Source organism: Spinacia oleracea, chromosome 4 (assembly GCF_020520425.1).
Source record: "Spinacia oleracea cultivar Varoflay chromosome 4, BTI_SOV_V1, whole genome shotgun sequence".
Classification (NCBI taxonomy): domain Eukaryota; kingdom Viridiplantae; phylum Streptophyta; class Magnoliopsida; order Caryophyllales; family Amaranthaceae; genus Spinacia; species Spinacia oleracea.
Window position 1 is genome coordinate 50,305,514 of NC_079490.1, and position 21,617 is coordinate 50,327,130.

The 21,617-nt window shown below is 37.1% G+C and overlaps 1 protein-coding gene and 1 long non-coding RNA gene across 2 annotated transcripts; one reads left to right on the forward strand and one right to left on the reverse strand.

The window, feature by feature from the left end:
• Positions 1 to 9,298: 9,298 nt before the first annotated feature.
• LOC110797281 (phosphoenolpyruvate carboxylase kinase 1) lies at positions 9,299 to 10,555 on the reverse strand. Its single transcript, XM_022002378.2, has 3 exons — positions 10,088 to 10,555; positions 9,597 to 9,991; positions 9,299 to 9,502 (listed from the first exon to the last, which is right to left on the reverse strand). Exons 1-3 carry the CDS (start codon positions 10,483 to 10,485, stop codon positions 9,447 to 9,449), a joined length of 849 nt encoding a protein of 282 aa, XP_021858070.1. The 5' UTR covers positions 10,486 to 10,555; the 3' UTR covers positions 9,299 to 9,446.
• An 8,539-nt stretch (positions 10,556 to 19,094) lies between these two features.
• Positions 19,095 to 19,878, forward strand: LOC130459496 (uncharacterized). Its single transcript, XR_008918908.1, has 2 exons — positions 19,095 to 19,177; positions 19,465 to 19,878. It is a non-coding gene; the product is annotated as an uncharacterized lncRNA (long non-coding RNA).
• The last annotated feature ends 1,739 nt before the right edge of the window (positions 19,879 to 21,617 follow it).

Below are 21,617 nucleotides of genomic sequence, written 5' to 3' on the forward strand. Positions count from 1 at the left end.
AAAATTTCCAGCAATATAAAATAATTTCAAACGTCCACAAAACATAATCAACGTTCTTAAAATCATAAAAATAATAGCTTTAATAATATATAATCATTCTATTATGATTTTAGAATATTAAAACCTTAAAAATCCATGCTTTAATAATTAAATTCCTTATTTCAATTCAATTACATAATCTGAAAATTAAATTTATTATTTAAACATAATATATAATATGAAAATATAATTTAATCATGATAACTTATAATTTACATTCAAGGAGCATGAATTAAATTAATAAAACTTCATTAAGACCCTAAATTAAACGTAGTTAATAAATCTGAAAATAATTAAATTAATTTCAACAACATATAATCTGAAATTTCATAACTTAATCATAAAAATCATAAATTTAATTCAAGAAACATAAATTAAATTAATAAACTTAATTAAACATTTAAATAACTTAGGGTTTAAGAAAAACAACCAAACTAAAGAGAAGAGAGTGGGAGGCCGGCGGTCCGGGGCACGGCGGCGCGACTGGGTTGGTGGTTGCGACTGGTGGGCGGCGGTTGCTGTCGGCATAAACAGGGCACGAATGAGTGCCACGAACGAAATAGAAAAAGAAAGAGAACGATAGACAAAAAGAGAAGGGAGGATGGGCGAACTACCGTGCAACGACGGCGACCTTTCGCGGCGACGACTGCTGGCGGCGAGGGAGGCTCACGACTTGGCTGCGCGAAACTTAAACAAGAGGGAAGCAATGGTGAGGGAGGACGAAAAATCCAGAAAAAAGAAAAGAAGGAGAACGAAGAAGGAGGAGGAGTTACCGGCGAGGGGCGGCTGAAACGTCGGTGGGGTGGCTGACGGCTGAGAGCAAGGAGTGGAGGCTTGAGTATTTTGCAATTCACGTAAATCTTGAGGAGAAGGAAGGGTTTTGTTTTCCTGCTTTTGTTTTTCACGTAAATTAGTTTTGGGTAGGGGTTTGGGTTCCTTTTTGGGTTTTAATGGTTTGGGCTTTACCCAACAGGGCTAGGAGTAGGATTTGGGTTGTAATCCAAAATGGTTAGGATTGCTTCCTAATTTCAATCGAACGGAATTTCGTAATTCGAATTCGTTTTAACTTAAAATTCTAAAATCATTTTCAATTTCGTAAACCGTTGAAAATATTAAAATGTAATAAATAAATATACGTTAATTATATATTTATTACTAAAATTCTATTTAAATATAAATAATATACGTTAAAATATATTAATAAAATTTATAAATTTACGGGGGATTACAAGTTCAATATTTTAAGTTCAAGTTCAAGTATTTCAATCAGTTCAATATTTCAAGATTCAAACTTTCAAGTTCAAGTTCTATATGCAAAATCTAGGATACTTTGGGATGAGCAACTTCTCCCAAGTTGAGATTTTTGGCTTTGAATTCGTGTCGGGCGCACTTATTTTTAAGGAGCCGCTTGGCGTTCGAATCTCATGTGCCCAAGTACAAATTTCAATATCGCAATTTCAATTATGCACCTTTCAATATTGCAGTTTCAATTATGCACCTTTCAATTCCGCAATTTCAATATCGCACTTTCAATTCCGCAATTTCAATATCGCACTTTCAATTGCGCATCTTTACTTGCCTAGTCCTTCTAGGCAATGTGGACCTACTCCCTAGTCCATCTCTAGGGGGACTTGTATTTACTAATTCCGCATTTATTTACTATTGTGATGTTGCTTTTTTTGCTTTATTGCTTTCATCACAGGGGCGGACCTATGGATACCCGGTAGGGTCCATAGGGACCCCCATTATTTTTTTTAAAAATATTAGAAAGTATTTGTAGTTTTTATAAATAAATAAAAAATTGTATTTGTGGTCCCCAAATAAGTCAGCAATAATATGAGAAGGAGGAAAAGGTGGAACAAGATTCACAACTTTCAAAATATATCACGTGAAACGATAAAGAGAATTAATAAATTTGACTTTTTCCTAGTTCCCAAATTGAATACTTCCAAAATCATTAATTATTAAATAAAAAAATAAAATTAAAATCCAACTCTTCTTGCTTTACCAACGGCTGTTTTACTGCTTTAATGCTTTCCAATTTTCTCAAGCATTCCCATGAATCTCAGAATCTCTCACAATCACAAATAATGGGTTTTTGAAAAATAATCTCTCAAATTCTCACAGCAATAAACTGAGTTGTTGTTGTTGTGTTGTCGGCCTGCCGTAGTGTCGTTGTTGTGCTCTACGCTGCTGCTAACTACGCGCCTCCGCCGGCCGCGGCACCGCCTGCGGCTTCGAGTCTCCCACAGTCCCAGACGGCAGCCAGACCTACCGTGTCGCCATTCCAATTTCCAACTCACCGGTTGCTCTTCTGCAATTGGTAGTTGCGGTCCTCTCAAGTCTCAAGTCTCAACTCTTAATTTTTCAATTAATTAATTTGTAGGATTCAGTTATAATTAGGTTCTTTTTTTTGTAAATGAGATTTTGATTTTTGAGTGATTTTAATAATAAAATAGAATTAATTGTAGTGTATGATCGTTTGAATTATTGAGTATTGAATTTAAATATTTAATTGAATTATTGAATACTTTATTATTTGAATTAATAAATATTTGATTATTAAATATTATGTGAATTATGTGAATTATTGAATACTCGATTATTAAATATTTAATTGAATGACTGAATTTATTTAAAATTGATTGAATTTATTTGTAGTGATGGTGAATTTTTGGTCACTTTAATATAGAACGAGACGTGATGATGCTATTATGAAGCGGTTTCAAGGAATGCAAAATCGTCGAGGGAAAATGTAATTATTTTTTTTTAATATTTTCATTAGTTTTATTGTATCTTATGAACGAATTTATTATTTTGAGTTTTCAAATTTATAGTTGACTTTTATAGTTGACTTTTTGTATTTAATTTTGGACCCCCATTTTATAATTCCTGGGTCCGCCCCTGTTTCATCACCATACATGCTAAATACAACAAAATGCAAGGTTACATCACGCTAACAAAGATAATTTCTTGGACAAACCGATCTTAGGTTCCCTTAAATTAACTTTAAAGCAAAGTGACCACCATACAAAGTAGAGATTCTATTTGCTCTAAATTCAAACCCACATAGTCTAAACTAGGGTATTTTCGAAAATGTTATGTCACGTACTCGAATAATTTCTAAAGCTCGCGGAATAAGCATCTCGTTCCCGTGCCCGGATCTCACCCATCCGTTTCGAAGATTCGAGTCTTATCCTAATAGAGTCATTTGCGGTCTTTCCAAACAAGACCCGAAACAATATTTGGTGGCGACTCCTTCGAGGTACAAAAATACGATGGTTTCTAAAAACCGCCCCGTTGTAGGGAATTGCATACAAAAAACACCCCCTACACCTAGAATAGAGGAAAACACCCTAAACCTAACCACAATTGGGCCTCACACTCAGTAAAGAAGCCCAACTCACAAGAATCATCCCCAAACACACAAACAAAATGAACGTACAACTGCAGCCACGACCGTACAGACGGCACATTAAAAAAAAGCAGGAAACCAAACGCCCAAAACCAGTCAAACACGAAGATGTACAAAAAAAACACTTCCATACTTAGAAAAAATCCAAGCTCTTGGGGCTTGGGCTACTTGGCAAACAAACCGCCCGACAATGGGCTTGGCCACAACCGCCCATATACACGCACCTTGGGCGACAAATAACAGCCTGGTCTGCATATACCAGGTCTCATCGCACACGCCTCGGTCGACAAACCGCAGCCCAGCTCGCACGTCACCCGCCCAGACCTAGTCTTGGCACGCTCCCATGAGCGAAAAACAATAGCCTTGCGCCTCCTCGCGCTTGTTGCCCGCCCAGTTGGGCACGTCCCTCGCCGAGTCAACCAGCTTGCTTCGCTAAGCCCAAAGGCGCAATATGGCCAAGCCATTGCCTTCGCGCAGCAAATGGCAGCCCCCCGCGCATAACAGCTGCCAACAACCCTCTTTGATGCAACAAGCATCCGCCAGCACGCCCAGCCACCCCCAACGGCAGCCACGCCCAACCCGCATCACTCGCCCCGTGAGAGAGGTGCCTCACCCATTTTAGCGCTTGATGCTCTCAGGCCCCACGCGGCTATACCGACCGCCCAAACCCATGTGGGAAATAGCCGCCCAGCCTAGCCCACATTAGGCAGCCCCGCGCGCGCCCTGCGTCATATGCCCAACCCCCATGTGTGACCAAGCCTAGTCTACACCGGGCTACTCTCTTTCTCTTTGGCGCCTAATGCTCGACACCTTGCGCCCAAGCTCGAGCATTCATCTCGCGCATCTTGTGCAAGGAACAACAGCCCGATGCGATGTCCCCCTCCAATCGCGACCCAGTTGCGATAAATATCCGCCCAATATAGCAGCCAAGCCCACCCAGCACCTCGCTGGTGCCATGCTTGCGACCCGGGCGAGTGCCAAAGCGCGCGAACGTCCATGTACGGCGATCAACAGCCACGCCCGAGCGTCGCAGCCAACGCGCGCACCCCATATGCGGCGATCAACATCCACACCCGAGCACCCACATACCCCGTGTGCCAAGCGCGAGAAACACACGCCAGCTAGGCTAGTCTCCACAACGCAGACCTGGGCCTCGTTTTCTCACCTAACCCACCATGACAAATTCAGAAATCGAATATTTCTTCCCCCAAACTCCCAAGTCCTTTGTCAAACTCGCAAATTTGGCGTGGGGCTAATGTTCAGGCCTCCCGTGGGACCCACTTTTTACAGAAATTACCAAAATACCCCTCCTAAGGGAAATCACTAAAATACCCTCAGACACAAACCCCCTAATGGGCTCAGACCTAAATTTCGGGGCCCATATTTCATACCCCTGCGATTTCCCTTATTTACTAATAATGTCATCCTGCATTACTATAAATATGTCTCACCTAATCACTACTCAAGTATGCAATTATTCCCAAATTCACTCTCTAATTACTTTCTCTCTCTAACAAGACCTGACTTGAGCGTCGGAGAGGGTTTTCTCGGGAATCACCCCCCCCCCCGAGCCAGTTTACGTTTGCCCTGGTTGACGAGGCTTCCCTTATTTTTACACTTAGCAATTTATTCGCAGAAACAAACGTAATTCGGCATTCACCTTCTGCCTTAGGAAACCAATATGACAGCTACTAAATAACTGAGGAACTATATTCCAATCTCATATATGTTTTGACAAAAACATATCAGACCAAAATAAGTTCAAAAAGGGTACTCAGAAGCTCAAAAATGGTGTTCGTTTCCCAAATGTGGTACTCAAAAGTTTTCAAAATAATGGTGCAATTACCAATGTGCCCTCAGATATGTGTTTGGAGGCACATATCTGATATGGGCCTCTCCGTCCTCCTAAATAACTGCCTTTATAGCCTTATTATCAACCCAATACTAGCACACCAAGCTCAATGCTCCACTTGGCCCAATAACTTGAGCCCATATCATATTGAATATTGTAGCACATGGGTATACTTAAAGATATTAAAACATCATATTTCTTCCATGTGGGAGAATATGCAAAGTGAAGACTATTATCTAATATACTCCCTTTATCCCTATTTTTTTTGTCTCATTTGCTATTTGAGTCCGTCCTCAAAGTATTTTCCCTTTATCATATGTGTCTCGCATAAAGTTCATTTAGCCCACCACTTTTAATTTGTTTCTTATCAATATCACTCATCCGTTTCTTAATATATAAAAATACATTTATTTCATGGACAAACGATAAGGGGGTGGAGGGAGTAACACTTAGGGGCCGTTTGGTTCCCACGGGGTAAAGGGAATGGAATCAAGAAAGGCTTAGGAATGGAATGGAAAGCAAATCCCTTAGATTTTAAGAGTTGTTTGTTTGAACATATCCAAGGGAAACCCTAAAAGTTCCACCACCAGTCCACCACCGGTTCACCACCTCAACTACTACATTCCGAAGGCGAACTCGCGACTCAATCCCTTAGCTTTGACGTAGATTCTTCTTATAACTTCATCGTATTTGTCTCTAAAATCTCAATCCAACAAATGCTACATAAAATCAAAATGAAACAAACAAACAATTAAAAATATCAACAAACTACTTTGGAATTTTCTACGGCATTAACAGGAGGATTTGAGAGAGTAATAAGGGAAACTCGGACTCCCCTCTCCCCTGAACTCGCGACTCAGACTCGATCCCCGACCTCCGAAATATGTTGTCGACCTCCGGTGCAGGGGTATTTATGGGAATGGAAGAGGAGAACGAAGAGGAGAACGGAGAAGAGAGAGAGAGTGTGTGTTGGTAGACGACGGCGAGGGTGGCCGACGGTGGGTCGACGACGAGGGTAGGTCGACGATTAGGGCGACTTAGGTGGTGGGATTGTGTTATGGGTTGGTAATGGTGGATGTGATGGTGCGTTGATGGTGTATGGTGGCTAAGGGAAAGGGAATGCCAATACCTAGGGGGATGGGGAATCAATATAGAAGAATTTGGGGGATCAATGGGATTAAGAGAATGATTGAAATAGCATTACAAACTATAACAAAGGAAATTAAACCTTCTTATTTTCTTTCCCTTTCCTGAATTACAAACTTTTAGAAAAGACGGTCTAACGGTTAGACCACTTTTATACACTTGAACAACTAATTAGTTAACCACTGAAACCAATTAGTTAAGTCTTCTTTCAATTAGTTAAGCAACGAAACCAATTAGTTATGCAACCGAACTAATTAGTTAAGCACTAAACCAATTAGTTAAACAATGAAACTGATTAGTTAAGCAATGAAATCAATTAGTTAAGATTTTATGAGTTTTAGTTAATAATAAGTTTGTTCAAAAATAATAACTATTCGACTCATAAATTTAACTATTTATCTTTATACCTTAACTATTTTGTTATTCAATTAGTTATGATTTTATTACTTTTAGTTATGTTTTACACTACTTTAATTAGTACCAAAAAAAGTGGTCTAACCGTTAGACGGTCTTACACACAAGTTTCTGTTCCTGAATACCCCAACCAAATAGCCCCTTACAAAGAAAGAATTTACAAAATGAAATCTCGGCCACCTACACCGAGTGTGGAATTAGAAATTCGTTTGGAGTCTAGAATTCAACACCTTATATTTAGATTTCAAGAATATCCTCCGAATATTCAAGAGACTTCTTGAATGACTGCTGATGTATAATTATGGGTCAATTGCGGAATTATTATTGCTGCTCTTTATTTTATTTTTATTTTACAACTCTGTAAATTAAGATATTAAGGCGTGCACCCCAAGTTAGTTGATCGTCATTTGATTGACCAACTAACCACAACATGTTTAATGATGTTTCTATCAATTTATCATAAATCTTTGTCCATGGGCCGTGATGTTGCCTTACGTCCAACTAATGACAGTGCATCATTCATAAACAACAATGAATTAGCAATTGAACATTTGCGATGAATTAGTATAACAACACTTTTGTTAATCCTTCACTCTTTCATGGAAAGGAATAGAAAATTGAACATTTACCCAAAATGACTGTAATTTTCTCTAAATTATACGGAGTACTTCGTATTTGCGTTTATATTAAAACTCTAGCAAACTTCTATGATAATTCATCAGAATGAATATAAGTTCAAAAGAAAAAGTGTAGAAATTAAGAAGTTATATTAAAACTCTAGCAAACTTCGGGTTTTGACTCATTACTTTTCGGGTTGCTCGGTTTCGGATAAAATCGGGTTACGGGTTCCAAAATCTTGTTCAAGACCAGTATTTTCGGGTCGGGTCGATTTTTGACTGGTCTATTTACTCTGTACGAAGGCTTTATTTTGTTACACTTATTTTGTCTGGACTTATATTATCTGAACTTATTTATCTGAAAAAAAAACGTATTTGTCTGAAATAAAGTTATTTGTGGGTGAAAATGTGTGGAACTTTTTTTTCTGAATTTATATTATCTGAACATATCTGAACTTATCTGAACTTATTTTGTGGAGAATAAGTCAAATAAAACAGAAGTCCAGGTTCAAACAACTAAAAAATTAGGGAACTTAAGCTCACAATTATTCCCTCCCTATTTTCTACTAGCATTTTGTTAGCGGCTAATTAAGATAATGAGATTCTTCCAGGGAAGAGAGAAACGTTTCAAAAAGGAGGAATTATTGTTTTATCCCAAAATAAGGTAGAGAGAATTATTGTATTGTTATGTTAAGCCCTTAACCAAACAGTTTTTATAAGAATGCTTTACTTGATTCCTTTTCTTAGGCCAATAATTTGGACAAAAAACAGTTGGTTCACACTAACTAAACTTAGCATATGCAACTTGCATGTTCTAGAGAGCCGTACCGCATTATATTAAATCATTTCAGGTACTCCCAAAGTGCAAACGTTAATATGCTTTTTCCACAAACATGGAGGAGATTCACAAGTTAAGCATCCTCTTCATACTCACAAGTATAATCCTTAGCATATCCCAACCTAGATCCTGCTTCTAGAATCTAGAGTTTTGTTCAAATTTTAAAGTCAGTTTCTAAAATACCATACCAATCCATACACATTTTTACTTTTATAATATTATGTATATTTCTGTTTGTAATAGATGTTCATTTTGACTTGTCAATACATTACTTTGATCATTATTCATTAATACATGATTGTATTAAAAAGTCACACTCTCAAGCAAGAATTACTTTATTATCAATATTTAACTATATGTGTACCTATATACCTAGATTCTAAATTCTTTATCAATGAAAACATAAGTTGAATCAGACCAATTACAAGTTTGAAAAGTAAAATTCCAAAAGAATTTCAAAGAAAGCTTATGAAAAGCAAGTTGTGGTGTATAGAATAGGGATAATTACTTTTTCCCAACATAGACAAAATCACATGAAATCAAGCAAAAGTGAAAAGAAAGATTTGGATTTTGGACCACAAAAGTACCAATTCTACTATTCTAGTACAAAGTAAATTTTATTAGACATTACTCCGTATTACATTAGATATGATAATAATAACATCACTCACTACAAAGTAAAAAGTAAATCTCACACATTTGCCTCCATACTCTACAAAAAAAAAGGGGCATAATGGGAAACTTAGTGCTTAAGTGGAGGCCTAAAACATCATTATTCCTTCTAATTAATATCTACATTTCTCATTAACTCTCTTAATTAACGAAATTAAAAAAGCACAAAGCTCTTTTACATATTGATAACACCATATTGAAAAGATTGGTGCAAATCATACTAATCCGTACTCCGTACTATTTGCCGGAAACCGTTTAGATTTAGCTCCTCCGCTATAATAAGTCGGACGGAGGAGCTTTTGGTATTTTTACTTTTTTTTTTTTTTTTTTTCTGAAGTCTTGTAAAACACGGGATCGAAGAAGATACGGAACAATCCATCCTCGAGGAATTTCATCTTGATCCCACTTTATATCTCCTATTTATATACTCAAAATTACAGTAAGATTTGTACTTTAACTCATGTCACTCATTGTGTTGCTCAATCCTCCACTTGTTACCCATGGATGCCCTGAAATAATTAAATTACAATCCCAGTTAATCACTGTAAAATCAAATCGTAAACCCGATAATAAAGGTAAAAAATCAAAGATGGAAAAACTTACTTAGAACTTGTTCAGCAGAAAATCTTCGAGAAACATCTTTACAAAGCATCTTCCTCATCAAATCCTTGGCTTCAGGCGAAACAGACCTGAAAATTTTAGTCGGAAATCTAAGATTACCACGAAGAACAGCCGCAAAAGTATCCTCAACACTGTCACCGTAAAATGGTGGAACACCTCCCAGCATAATGTATAAAATTACACCCGCACTCCAAACATCTACCTTCTCATTATACTCCCTCCCCGCTAACACCTCTGGCGCCACATAATACGGCGTCCCTACTACCCCACTCATCTTCTCTCGCTCCCCGCCGCAACCAAAAAACTCTGCTGACCCAAAATCACAAAGCTTCACCCTGTTCCTTGTGTCAAACAATATATTGTCCGGCTTTATGTCCCTGATTTCAATAAAACAAACACCCAATTAATCCTCAGCAACCTCCAATCTTAATCGTTTTGAAAGAGAAAAGCGTAAAAACTAATTTGAGACGGACCTGTGGCAGATGTAGTTACGGTGGCAGTGGTGAAGAGCCTCAGCCAGCTGGGTGAAAATGGAACAAGCGTCGGGCTCGGTAAACGGGCCCGACGAGACGATACGGTCGTAAAGAGTCGATTCCTTGCACAAATCGGTAACGATGAGAAGACGAGAATCGGAATCAAAAATATTGTGGATCTGGAGGATATTAGGATGAGGAGATAGGATTTGAAGGATCTTAGGCTCTTTGTCGAGGCATTGACGGTCAAGATCGTCGTCAAGAAGGTGGCGTTTATCGATTGATTTGACGGCGAAAGAAGCTAATGAAGAAGGAGAGAAACAGCGGTAAACGATGCCGAATCGTCCTCGGCCGATCTCCTCGCAAAGTTGGTACTCGTTTTTGAAGCTATCATACATTTCCTTTGAGTTGTTTGGTTTATTTATTGTGTGGTGTTTTGTGTTTTGGGGTTCAAAGAAAGGGTGGTTAGTGTGCTTTTATAAGCGGTTGAGACTTGAGAGGAGGCCGGAGGGAGGAAATTGTGGGATGGATTTTTGGAATTTTTAAATAGAATATTCCATTACCGGTTTTTTTTATGCTGGGGTATTTTCGGTATAGAATTACTAGTGAACAACAAAGCTAATTTATCTTTTAATTATTTCAATAGATTGTGGAACTTGGGAGAACATTATGATGATTACATTATCTTAATCTCTTTTTGAGAATTACATTATCTTAATCTTTAATGGTTAGCTATAGGGGGTCAAATCGGATCAACGGATCGGGTTTGGGTCGGACTCATCGGATTCGGGTTGAAACGGATTGGATTGGAACGGATTAATTTGGCTAACGGGTCAGATCGGAACGGATTAATTTGGCTAACGGAACGGATCGGGTCGGATTTTTTATACACGGGTTCATATTGAATCGGGTTGTAAACGGGTCGGATTGTAGTCGGGTTGGGTCGGATCGGATCGGATTGGAACATGACGAATTGTTAACGGATTTAACCGGACTATAACGGGTTTGGATTCATATCGGTCGGATTCATATCTGGTCGGATTTATATCGTATCGGATTAATCGGGTAACGGGCTAACACGGGTCGGATCGGGTTATTATCGGATCGAGTTATTATCCGAGTCAGGTCCATTTGGTTCCAAATTATATAATTATAATATCGGTGACTTAATTAGGACATGAAAACGATAACTAACTTTTAAAAGTAATACGGAGTAAGCATTTAAGATCAGTAACACAAGTTAGTGAATATATAGTAAATAACTTTGTATAATACTACATCCGTTCCTGAAAGTTCTTTACACCTTAAATCTACATCAATTGCAAGTTTCATTTGAGCATAGTATATAATTTAAAGGGAGAATGAAGTACAAGTACACCGTATAACTAATAGTCATACGCTTAATTGGTAGTGCAACATAATTAATGTTCTTTTATGGGTTGTGAACGATTTGGGTTAAACGGGTTCGGATCGAAATTGGTTCGGATTAAACGAGTCATGGGTTGAAACGATTCGGTTTAAACGGGTCACGGATTACAAACGGATTGGATTATACTTATTTTCCTCGGGTTGGAACGGATTCAGGTTCAAACGGATCGGATCATAAACGGGTTTCGGATCGCTTCGGTTCGGATTAAACGGATTCGGATTGTCACAGATCTGTCTGTTATCGGATTCGGATCTTAATCGGATCAATATTAACGAGTTGGGTCGGATTCGAGTAGAATATGATCGGATCGGATCAGATTTCGGATCTTAAATCGCGAGTTCTAAACGGTTCGGATTCTAAACAGTCGGACAAACCCATCGGGTTCACTGGGTCTGATTGAGAATTGACACCCCTAGTTAGCTAATATCATTGTAATTTGTAGCTTGGTATGCCACATCACTTTTTCAAGCAACAATATTTTCTAGATACAACATGCTCCAATGGTTAGCAAGTAGCTTCATTTTTTTTAACTTCTTTTCTAAATTCTTTATTCTATTCCTACGTTTACATAATTACATTTCTAATAATCAGGAAAAAAAAGTTTTTTTTTTCCCTAGCTAATTAGCTTGGTATAGCTAATCTGCTTTGTCTAGCTAATTTAACAAAATTGCTCCAATGGTTTAGCTACTTGCTTGAAAGTTTTGGAAATTGCAAGCAAGTTCCTAAATGCAACCATTGGAGTTGCTCTTAGGAAATTTCCCTTAAAATAAATCTTTAAAAGGTCTTACACACACATGATGTACGGTAAATTTATTGTACAGCGGGATAACTTTACTCATTTTGTTGTAAATTTTATTATGTTTTGATTAACTTTTATATATAAAAAAAAGTTGATAAATAAACATTATAAAGGGTTAAATGATTAAATTAACACTACCTCTGTTTCAAACTGATCTTTACATTTTCCGTTTTGATTTGTTTCATAATGTTCTTTACATTGTATTTTATACTATTTTTGGAAATGAAACATATCATCTTACATTATTACCCCTTCACTCCCACAAAATGTACTTATTTTTACCCATTGTTTCTTACTTTATCCATTTTTTCTTACACGCACTCATTTTTTTACATGATTTCTCTTACTTTATTCATTTTTTGTTATACCATCTACCATTTTACACATTTTATCTCATTTGTCTTAATATTTGTGCAAATAGTAACCGTAAATAACATTATAAAATAGATGTAGTACAAATTAGTGATTTTGAAGGAATAATTTTTATTAAAATTTTAAAAAAATATTACTAAAAAGTACTTCCTCCATTTCTATATAGTTTCCCTAAAATGAAAATATCACAATAGTTGCAACACACCTAAAATGAAAACATTTTTTACCCAACGTTACAATGTTACACCTGAGGATGCGTTCTATTCACCTAAGGATCCTCGTAGTCAGTGGCACGTGAGCGGGGGGAAGAATCGTCGAGTCTGCGTAGTGAGCGGAGGTGGGAGGGTGGGTTGGGTAGTGGCGGAGATGGGCAGAGGTGGTGGATCGATGGATAGGTGGGCAGGGAGACTGGGTATAGGTGATGGAGGGAAAGAATCAAATACTAGAACAAAGGAGTATACACTACGTACACCGTATTGTATTTTATTGCGAAGCGAGGCAGTCGGCATGTGCAATTAGGTGAGTCATGTTGTTTTAATAAGTACTCCCTCTGTCCCTTAATACTCGCACCGGTTTGACCGGTGCGGAATTTAAGACATTTGAATTGACTTATTAATTTAATGGGTGTTAGTTGATAGTGGGGTATTTTTTAATATAGTTAGTGGGAAATGTGTAAGAGGTGGGGAGTGGTAAGTGGGGGTGTGAATTTTTAAATGATTTTTGTAGGGAATAGGGGTGTAGGTGGGGTTAGTAATTAAGTGTGAGAAATAATATAATATTAGTATGAATTTCCATTTATAGAAGCGGTGCAAGTATTAAGGGACGACCCGAAAAAAAAAGCGGTGCGAGTATTAAGGGACGGAAGGAGTACTAAAGTAGGTTTGTAGTGTAGTTGGTATTTGAAACAGAGAACGGAAATAACAGCTACGTAGCTAGCTCTAATTAGGCCAAATGTCAAGTAGTGACCTGTGCCCTCTGGTGGTAGAGTCATAAAGTTGTACCTTATTGCACCACACACACAAATAAAGAAAAAAAAAGTTGTACGTTTATGATACGGTACCAAATGCCCCACAGGCCGCCCATAATCTTTTAAATTTAATTTGTCTTGTTTTACACTACACTAATTTCTCGTTTCTCGAATCTTTTCCCATTTCTTTTACACTAATTGTGTAGCCACTCATAAAGTTAGTTATAAGTAGTCATGGAATTGGGCATTTTTACCGCCCCTTTCTGTGCTATCCACTAGGAGTGACTACTGACTAGGAGTGTGTTCAAGGTCGATTTGACCAAACAATTGTTAAATACGCCTTCTTCTTTTAAGTTATAATAATAACTACTCCGTTACTGCCAAAAAAAATAACTACTCCGTTTTTTAATTCCTACTTACGACCAAAGTTCAATACAATTGGTGAAATGAATACTACTCCCTCCGAACCTAAATGTTATTCCCGTTTGTCATTTTACGCGGTTATTAAGGAAAAAGAAATATTATAAGATTAACTATTATTAATGTAGTTTTATGGGGAATTGTTGCTTTTTGATTCCATTTTCACAAAAAAACAAAATAGTTGAACCAATATAATTTAAGGAATAAAAATGCCAAACTCATTAATCCATCCAAACTTAAACCAACCAATGAGACTACAATGTTTTTTTATTGATAAACCAATAGAATTACAAAGTTAAAATTACAAGGAAGAGATTAAAAAGGAAATAAAAGAAATGGGAAGATTATTTTGGGACACTAAAAAAGGAAACGGGAATAACATTAAGATTCGGAGGGAGTACTAAATAATCATGAAATTTCAAATGGAAAATCTTTTGCAACCTATATTGATGGAGATCCATTTAATAACAGAAAACTATTTTCAGTATATCTAGATAACACGTACTGGTAGACGTGGTTAGGGGTGTTCATCGGTCCAAACACGGACCGGACCGGACCGACCCGGATCGGACCGAAGACCGAAATTTGATAATTTGAGACCCAAAGACCGGACTGATTATGCTTGGACCGAACCCGGACCGGACCGATAAAATTGGTCCAAAACCCGGACCGGACCGATTTGGACCGGTTGTAGACCTTTGTCTATATATTTTTTATTTTTCTAAAAATTAAGGTAAAAAAGAAAAAATATATATAAAAAAATCAATTTTTTAAGGCCTTTTTTGGAAGCTAAAATAAAACATATCACAATATAATAATATTTACAACATATTAAAGGAGAGAATTAACTTTTTATGTATTTTATATTATATTTTATTAAGAAAAATCGGTCCGGTCCAAAATCGGGTTTTGGACCGGACCAGACCGGACCGGAACGAAAACCGGAAATTGATATTTCTCGACCCGATAACCGGACCGATTGTCTTCGGTCCGGTCTGATCCGGTCTGGATCGGTCCGATCCGGTCCATTTTTTCGGTACGGACCAATTTTTGCACTCCCCTAGACGTGGTAGCCTATTACGTACACTACTATATATTTTTACTTTTTTAGTCATCTTCTATATGACGCAGCTCCATATGATCATTTTCGATCAAGTCTCGTTTTGTATATATTTTATCTCATTAATTAATTCAAATGAATTATATACCTTTTAATAGATACTCCATCTGTATTTAAACAGGAGACACATTTATCATTTTCACCCGTATTTAAATGAGGAAGTATTTTCGGATATCTGATATCACACATATCAAAGTAAAAGACAAATATATAAAAGACAAAATAGGGAAAAAAAGAAGTACCATTCATGTTAAAAAAAGTACCATTTTTGTTTAAAAAAGTATTATTCAATTTTTTTTGTGTTTTTTCCTATTTTGTCTTTTGCTATGATATGCATTTGCAAGCACATATCAGATATCCGAAAAACTTCCTCATATTTAAATAAGAGATCCTTATCATTTTTAGTAACTTTTCAACTTTACCATCTAATTAAATAATATATTTAATTTACCATATGATATACTACCACATTAAACAATTAATTTTATGTAAATATTTTAATCAAGTAAAATAAGTGAGGACCATTAAATTATGAAATTAATTAACATTTATATTATATACCCCTCCAAAATCAAAACATATTAAAAGTTATAAAAACTGGATAAAAAAATACTCCGACGAATAATAAATTTAGTATACACCTAGTACACGTGCAAACCATTTTAATTTAATCAAACAAACACTCAACTACGTACTTTGAGACTTGCTACACATGCTCTTTGTGTCATTTAAGTGAGATGTATATGCTTAGACGTAACCATACACTTATAGATACGTGAATGAGCTTCATTGTGATAAAGTGGTGCTTTTACTTATCAATAATGTTGTCAATATATTACTCCGTATGCGTAAGGACTAAGGAGTAAGGAGTTATAAATTTGCCTTTTTGTATTTCAATTTTCACCAACTTATTATTCATACCGAACTAATTAATCAACATTTAGCTTCTAGATGCACGAGACCCTAGATCTTTGCGATCAATATATTGCTAGCTATCTTATGATAAAAGGTTCTGTACGTACATTTTGCCAATATATTTAAGATAAAATAAGTCATTCTAATTTCTAGGCTCAGTGTCTCAATTATAAAACACAAGGGTTATAACTAAAAATAAGTTTTAACTAGGTCAATTAAGTTTAAAAAAGTTAAAATATAGTAAATAAAACACGCTTTAAACCAAGTTAAAATCTTTAGCTAGAATTTTGTGTAATCCCGACAGTTTTTTTTTTCTGTTTTTGTAGTTAAAGATTGTAACATGTTCTACTCGTATTAAAGTGTCCCCAGTCCCTTAAAAATCTTGTATAGGATAGTTACGTTGTAACAGACGATAGTATTTGATCTCCGACAAACTATCTAAACTAACTAGTCTGCATATTCAATAGACATTATATTTCTTCTGGTCTATGCATGATAACTGAATAACTGATACGAGTACTCCGTAATTAAATTATTTAATATCAATAAACAAGTCCATGGATGCTTTATTAAATTTCAAACCCAAACGAGGTCCACCCATCCTATTTAATTAACGAATATATAAGCATAATTAGTTCACTAAAATTCCTTAAGAATTAAAATATATTATAAAAATGAATTCCAAATTAAATCCACGTGCTTGTGAGTTGTGGCAGCGCCCCCTCATATAGCAAAGTTATAACATGGTCAAATAAAAACAGCCTTGACTCTTAAGTAGAGTATATAGGTTTGGAATATTTGAAGGGCATCTCAAAATGTTAGAGTGAACAAGCATAATTGGGTATAATGCTAAATTGCTAATAGGTTCTAAACACATGCTAAAAAGCATCCATATATATATTCCCTTGTTTTTTGCAAGCTAATTAAAGTGAGGTATTATTCTCTCCGTTCCTAATTGTTTGTCTCCAGCTATTTTTGCTTTGTTAAATTTTGATTCAAAGATAAAAAATGATTAAACTAAACGTATTTAATATGAGAGTAAAGTTGTTGTCTACATTATCATTTTAAGTATGAGATAATCCTTTAAAGATGGGTTAAAAAAAAGACGAAAAGAGTAATTATTACGGAATAGTAAGATAATATATTCCAAGGTAGAATTGAGGGAGTATATATATAAATTGACGGTGTGACCCATGCAATCAGAATATCAAATATGATAGCAGCAGTTGAAATTGAACGTATGACCTAAATAAATAAAATAAACGACGTATGACGACCCATGCATTATTATTGCTTGATAATATAACATATTGATAGTCTTATTTGAGGATGACGTATGTAAGAAGCTAAGAGAGAGTGTGTTCGACTTGAAATAAATGTAATTGAAAGGCAGCTTCTAGAAGTCAAATTAAACACGGTCTTTTTTTATCAAACTCAAATCTCTTAACTTGGTCAACTATGAAATTTAAAAGCTAGGTAAAGGTATATTTGTATCAAGATCCTTAGTTTTATGCTACTACGTACTTATTACTACTAGTACGAACTAGTTTGCTTCACCATGCTTTTAAATTTGGTCATATGCTAACGTCATTCCTTACGTGATTAGAATTTCATCTTGGATGTTTTAAAAATGTTAACTTCACTCATGATATATGCTCTATTGCTCTCAATTCTCGATTCTCAATTTTACTTTGTCACTTGATTAGTACCATAGCTAACTAGCACTATTTAATTAACATTCACGGCCTGGTCAATTGGTTGTGTAATCCCCGTAAATTTATAAATTTTATTAATTTATTTTAATGTATAGTTATTTAAATGAAATTTGTGAATTTTAGTAATAAACATATGCATTTAATGTATATTTATTTTATTTAAATACATTCTAAATATTCTAATGATTTATGCAATCAAACATTATTTTTTAGAAACGTACTTTGAAAACGATTTGAAATATTCTCATATATATTTACTAATAATTCCCTTCGGTGTTACTATAAATATGACATACTACTCATTACCCAAGTGTGCAATTATTACCAAACTTACTCTCTGACTACTTTCTCTCTCTACAAGAAATGACTTGACATCGGATAGAGTTTTCTTGGGAACCCCATAGCCAGTTTACGTTTGTCCTTTTGTAGGAAAAACAACAACCCGATTGGAGGAAAATAACAACCATGTTGACGAAACTTCTCCTATTTTTATACTTAACATTTTTTTCGCAGAAACATGACTATTAAATTTTGGATGGGTGTGAAGTGGAGGTTTATGAAATTAATTGTTTAATGTAATAGTGGGTCATAGGCTATTATTTAATTAGATAGTGAATTTAAAAAGTTACTAAAAATGACAAATATATACTCCCTTTATATTTATTTAAGGGATGCACTTGTCTTTTCCGGTCGTATTTATTTAAGAGATACACTTGCCATTTTTAGTAACTTATCAACCCAACCATCTAATTAAATAATATATCTACCCCCACTCCCACCCCCACTCCCTAAAATGACATGGTCCCCACTTGTTTTTCTTATTAAAATATCTACCAAACCCCACTTGTTTTATTACTTTATTTTATTCAATTCTTTTTCTTAATATTCGTGCCCGACCAAATGTATTTTTTAAATAAATACGGAAGGAGTATTTGTTAAGATATGTTAAGATATTAGATATTATTCTGTGAATATTCTGTAGAGTCCTAACTATGGTGAGTTACCTAATGTGTACCTAGGGTTTAGGTAACGGAGTTGTACTATATATACGTATGTTATTAATGAGAATGATACGAGATTACACAATATTTGACATGGTATCAGAGCCTGGTCGATGAGGCAGGACGTCGATTAGAGGAGGCAGAGTAGCTCGCGGGGCAGCGTCGTCGACCAGTGGTGTCGCTCGTGCCAATGCCGTGAGCAATGCCACAGGAGGGGCGACAACCACTGTGACGAGTGGAGACGGATCGCATGGTGCAGTGACGACAATCAATCATGAGCTTGTTGGGGTGACGAAGGAGCAAGTCCAGCAAATAGTTGACATCTTGTCACGACCTTCAACCAAGTTGCAAGGTAATCTTGATTTACGTTGGATTGTTGACAGTGGGGCATCACGTCATGTGACGGGTGATATTTCAATCCTGAGAAATATCAAGACATCAAGAAATCAACAGGTTGTGTTGCCGGACGGTCAACCTGCAAATTCAAACCAATATGGTTCGGTGGTCTTGGAGGATGGTTTCGTGCTCGATAATGTTCTATTTGTGCCTAAATTGAACTGCAATTTAATTTCTGTAACTCAATTAAGTGACGAATTACATTGTGCTGCTCAATTTACTAACAAAATGTGTGTTCTTCAGGACCGCTCGACGAGGATGGTGATTGGCGTAGGTGATCGACAGGAAGGACTATATTTTTTCCGTGGGGCTCCAAAGGTTCGTGTGCTAGCAGTGGAGTGTGTGGTCGACTTGTGGCATCAACGGATGGGGCATCCGTCGGAAAAAGTGTTGCAGTTACTTCCTCATGTGAGTCATAAGATTAGGAAGAATAAAACAATTTGTGATGTATGTCCGCGGGCGAGACAATGTAGGGAGAGTTTTCCAGTTAGTGTTAGTCGTGCTAGTCGCACATTTGAATTGGTTCATCTTGATTTATGGGGACCCTACAAGACTCCCTCGTCTTGTGGGGCAAAGTATTTTTTTACCATTGTTGACGATTATTCTAGAGGTGTGTGGATTTATTTACTGAATAATAAAATGGAAGTTGCATCGACATTTCTTAATTTTGTTGCCATGATTAAGTGTCAGTTTAATAGATCCCTTCGGGTAGTACGCAGTGATAATGGTACTGAATTCAATTGCTTACAAAATTATTTTCGTCAACATGGGATTCTGTTTGAGTCGTCGTGTGTTGGGACGCCTCAACAAAATGGGAGAGTCGAGAGAAAACACCAACATATTTTGAATGTTGGGAGGGCGTTACGTTTTCAAGGAAATCTTCCAATAAAATTTTGGGGGGAATGTATTTTGGCCGCCTGTTACTTGATAAACCGTACACCTACCCCGATCCTTGACAATAAAACACCTTATGAGATGTTGTTTGGTAAACCACCATCGTATGTGCCTATCCGAGTGTTTGGGTGTCTGTGTTATGCATATAATCTCCGGTGTAAAGGGGATAAGTTTGAGTCTCGGAGTCGCCGATGTGTGTTTTTGGGTTATCCGTTTGGCAGGAAGGGATGGCAACTTTATGATCTAGAGACACATGAGTTCTTCGTCTCACGGGATGTCAAGTTTCATGAAGGGACGTTTCCTTTTGTAGATGAATCGGATGTGTTGCCACCGGTGCATGATGGTCATGGGGGGCTTGACCATTGGAGTTTGGATGAGAGTGGGACTACGGGTCCTGAGACCGTGTCGTCGCCTGCAGGTGATACTGCTGGGGTGTCGCCGCCTACAGGTGATACTGAGGGAGTGTTGTCGCTTCCGGGAGCTGATGAGGGGGTGTCATTGACCAGTGGTGACGACAGGGGAGTGTCGTCGCCTGTGAGGGAGGAACAACAACATGAAACACCTATTCGAGTGGATTCAGACGTCGTCTCCTCACAGACAGGTGTAGAGGAAACGACGGGTAGTGACGAGAGTGAGACAAGGCAGTGTGTGGAGGATACGGAGTTAGGAAGGGGGAAGCGTGTGAAGTTTCCGTCGACAAAGCTGAAAGACTGTGTGATACATACAATACGGGAAAAATATAGTACTTCCGACAAAACACCTACGGCGTCATCACTCTCAGGTACTCCTTATCCTATCACATATTTTGTTAATTATGAGCGTTTTTCGTCAAAGCACAGGCATTATATAGCAGCATTGCAAGAAGGGCAAGTTCCTAAGAGTTTTAAACAAGCGATGCAGCATGAGGGGTGGCGTCAGGCAATGGCCACTGAAATCGACGCGTTGGAGGAACAGGGGACATGGACGTTGGAAAATTTACCGGAAGGGAAGAAAGCACTGGGGAGTAAATGGGTGTATACTGAGAAGCGTGATGAGGATGGGAATTTGTTGAGACTGAAGGCTCGATTGGTATGTTTAGGGAATCATCAGGAGGAAGGGTTGGATTATAATGAGACATTTGCTCCCGTCGCGAAGATGGCGACAGTTCGAACTTTCCTAGCTGTCGCAGCTGTCAAACAGTGGGACGTGCATCAGATGGACGTCCATAATGCGTTCTTGCACGGTGACTTGGAGGAAGAGATCTATATGAAGATTCCTCCTGGATTCCAGAAGAATAACTCTGACAAAGTGTGTCGAATGAGAAAGTCGTTGTATGGGTTGAAACAAGCACCTAGATGTTGGTTCCAGAAGTTGTCGACGGCATTGACGCACTATGGATTTCGACAGTCGCTGTCCGATTATTCGCTCTTTACTCTGTCTAAAGGTACGTTGCAGCTGAGTGTGCTCATTTATGTGGAAGACATGATTATCGCGGGCAATAACAAGTTTGCGCTTGAGAGTTT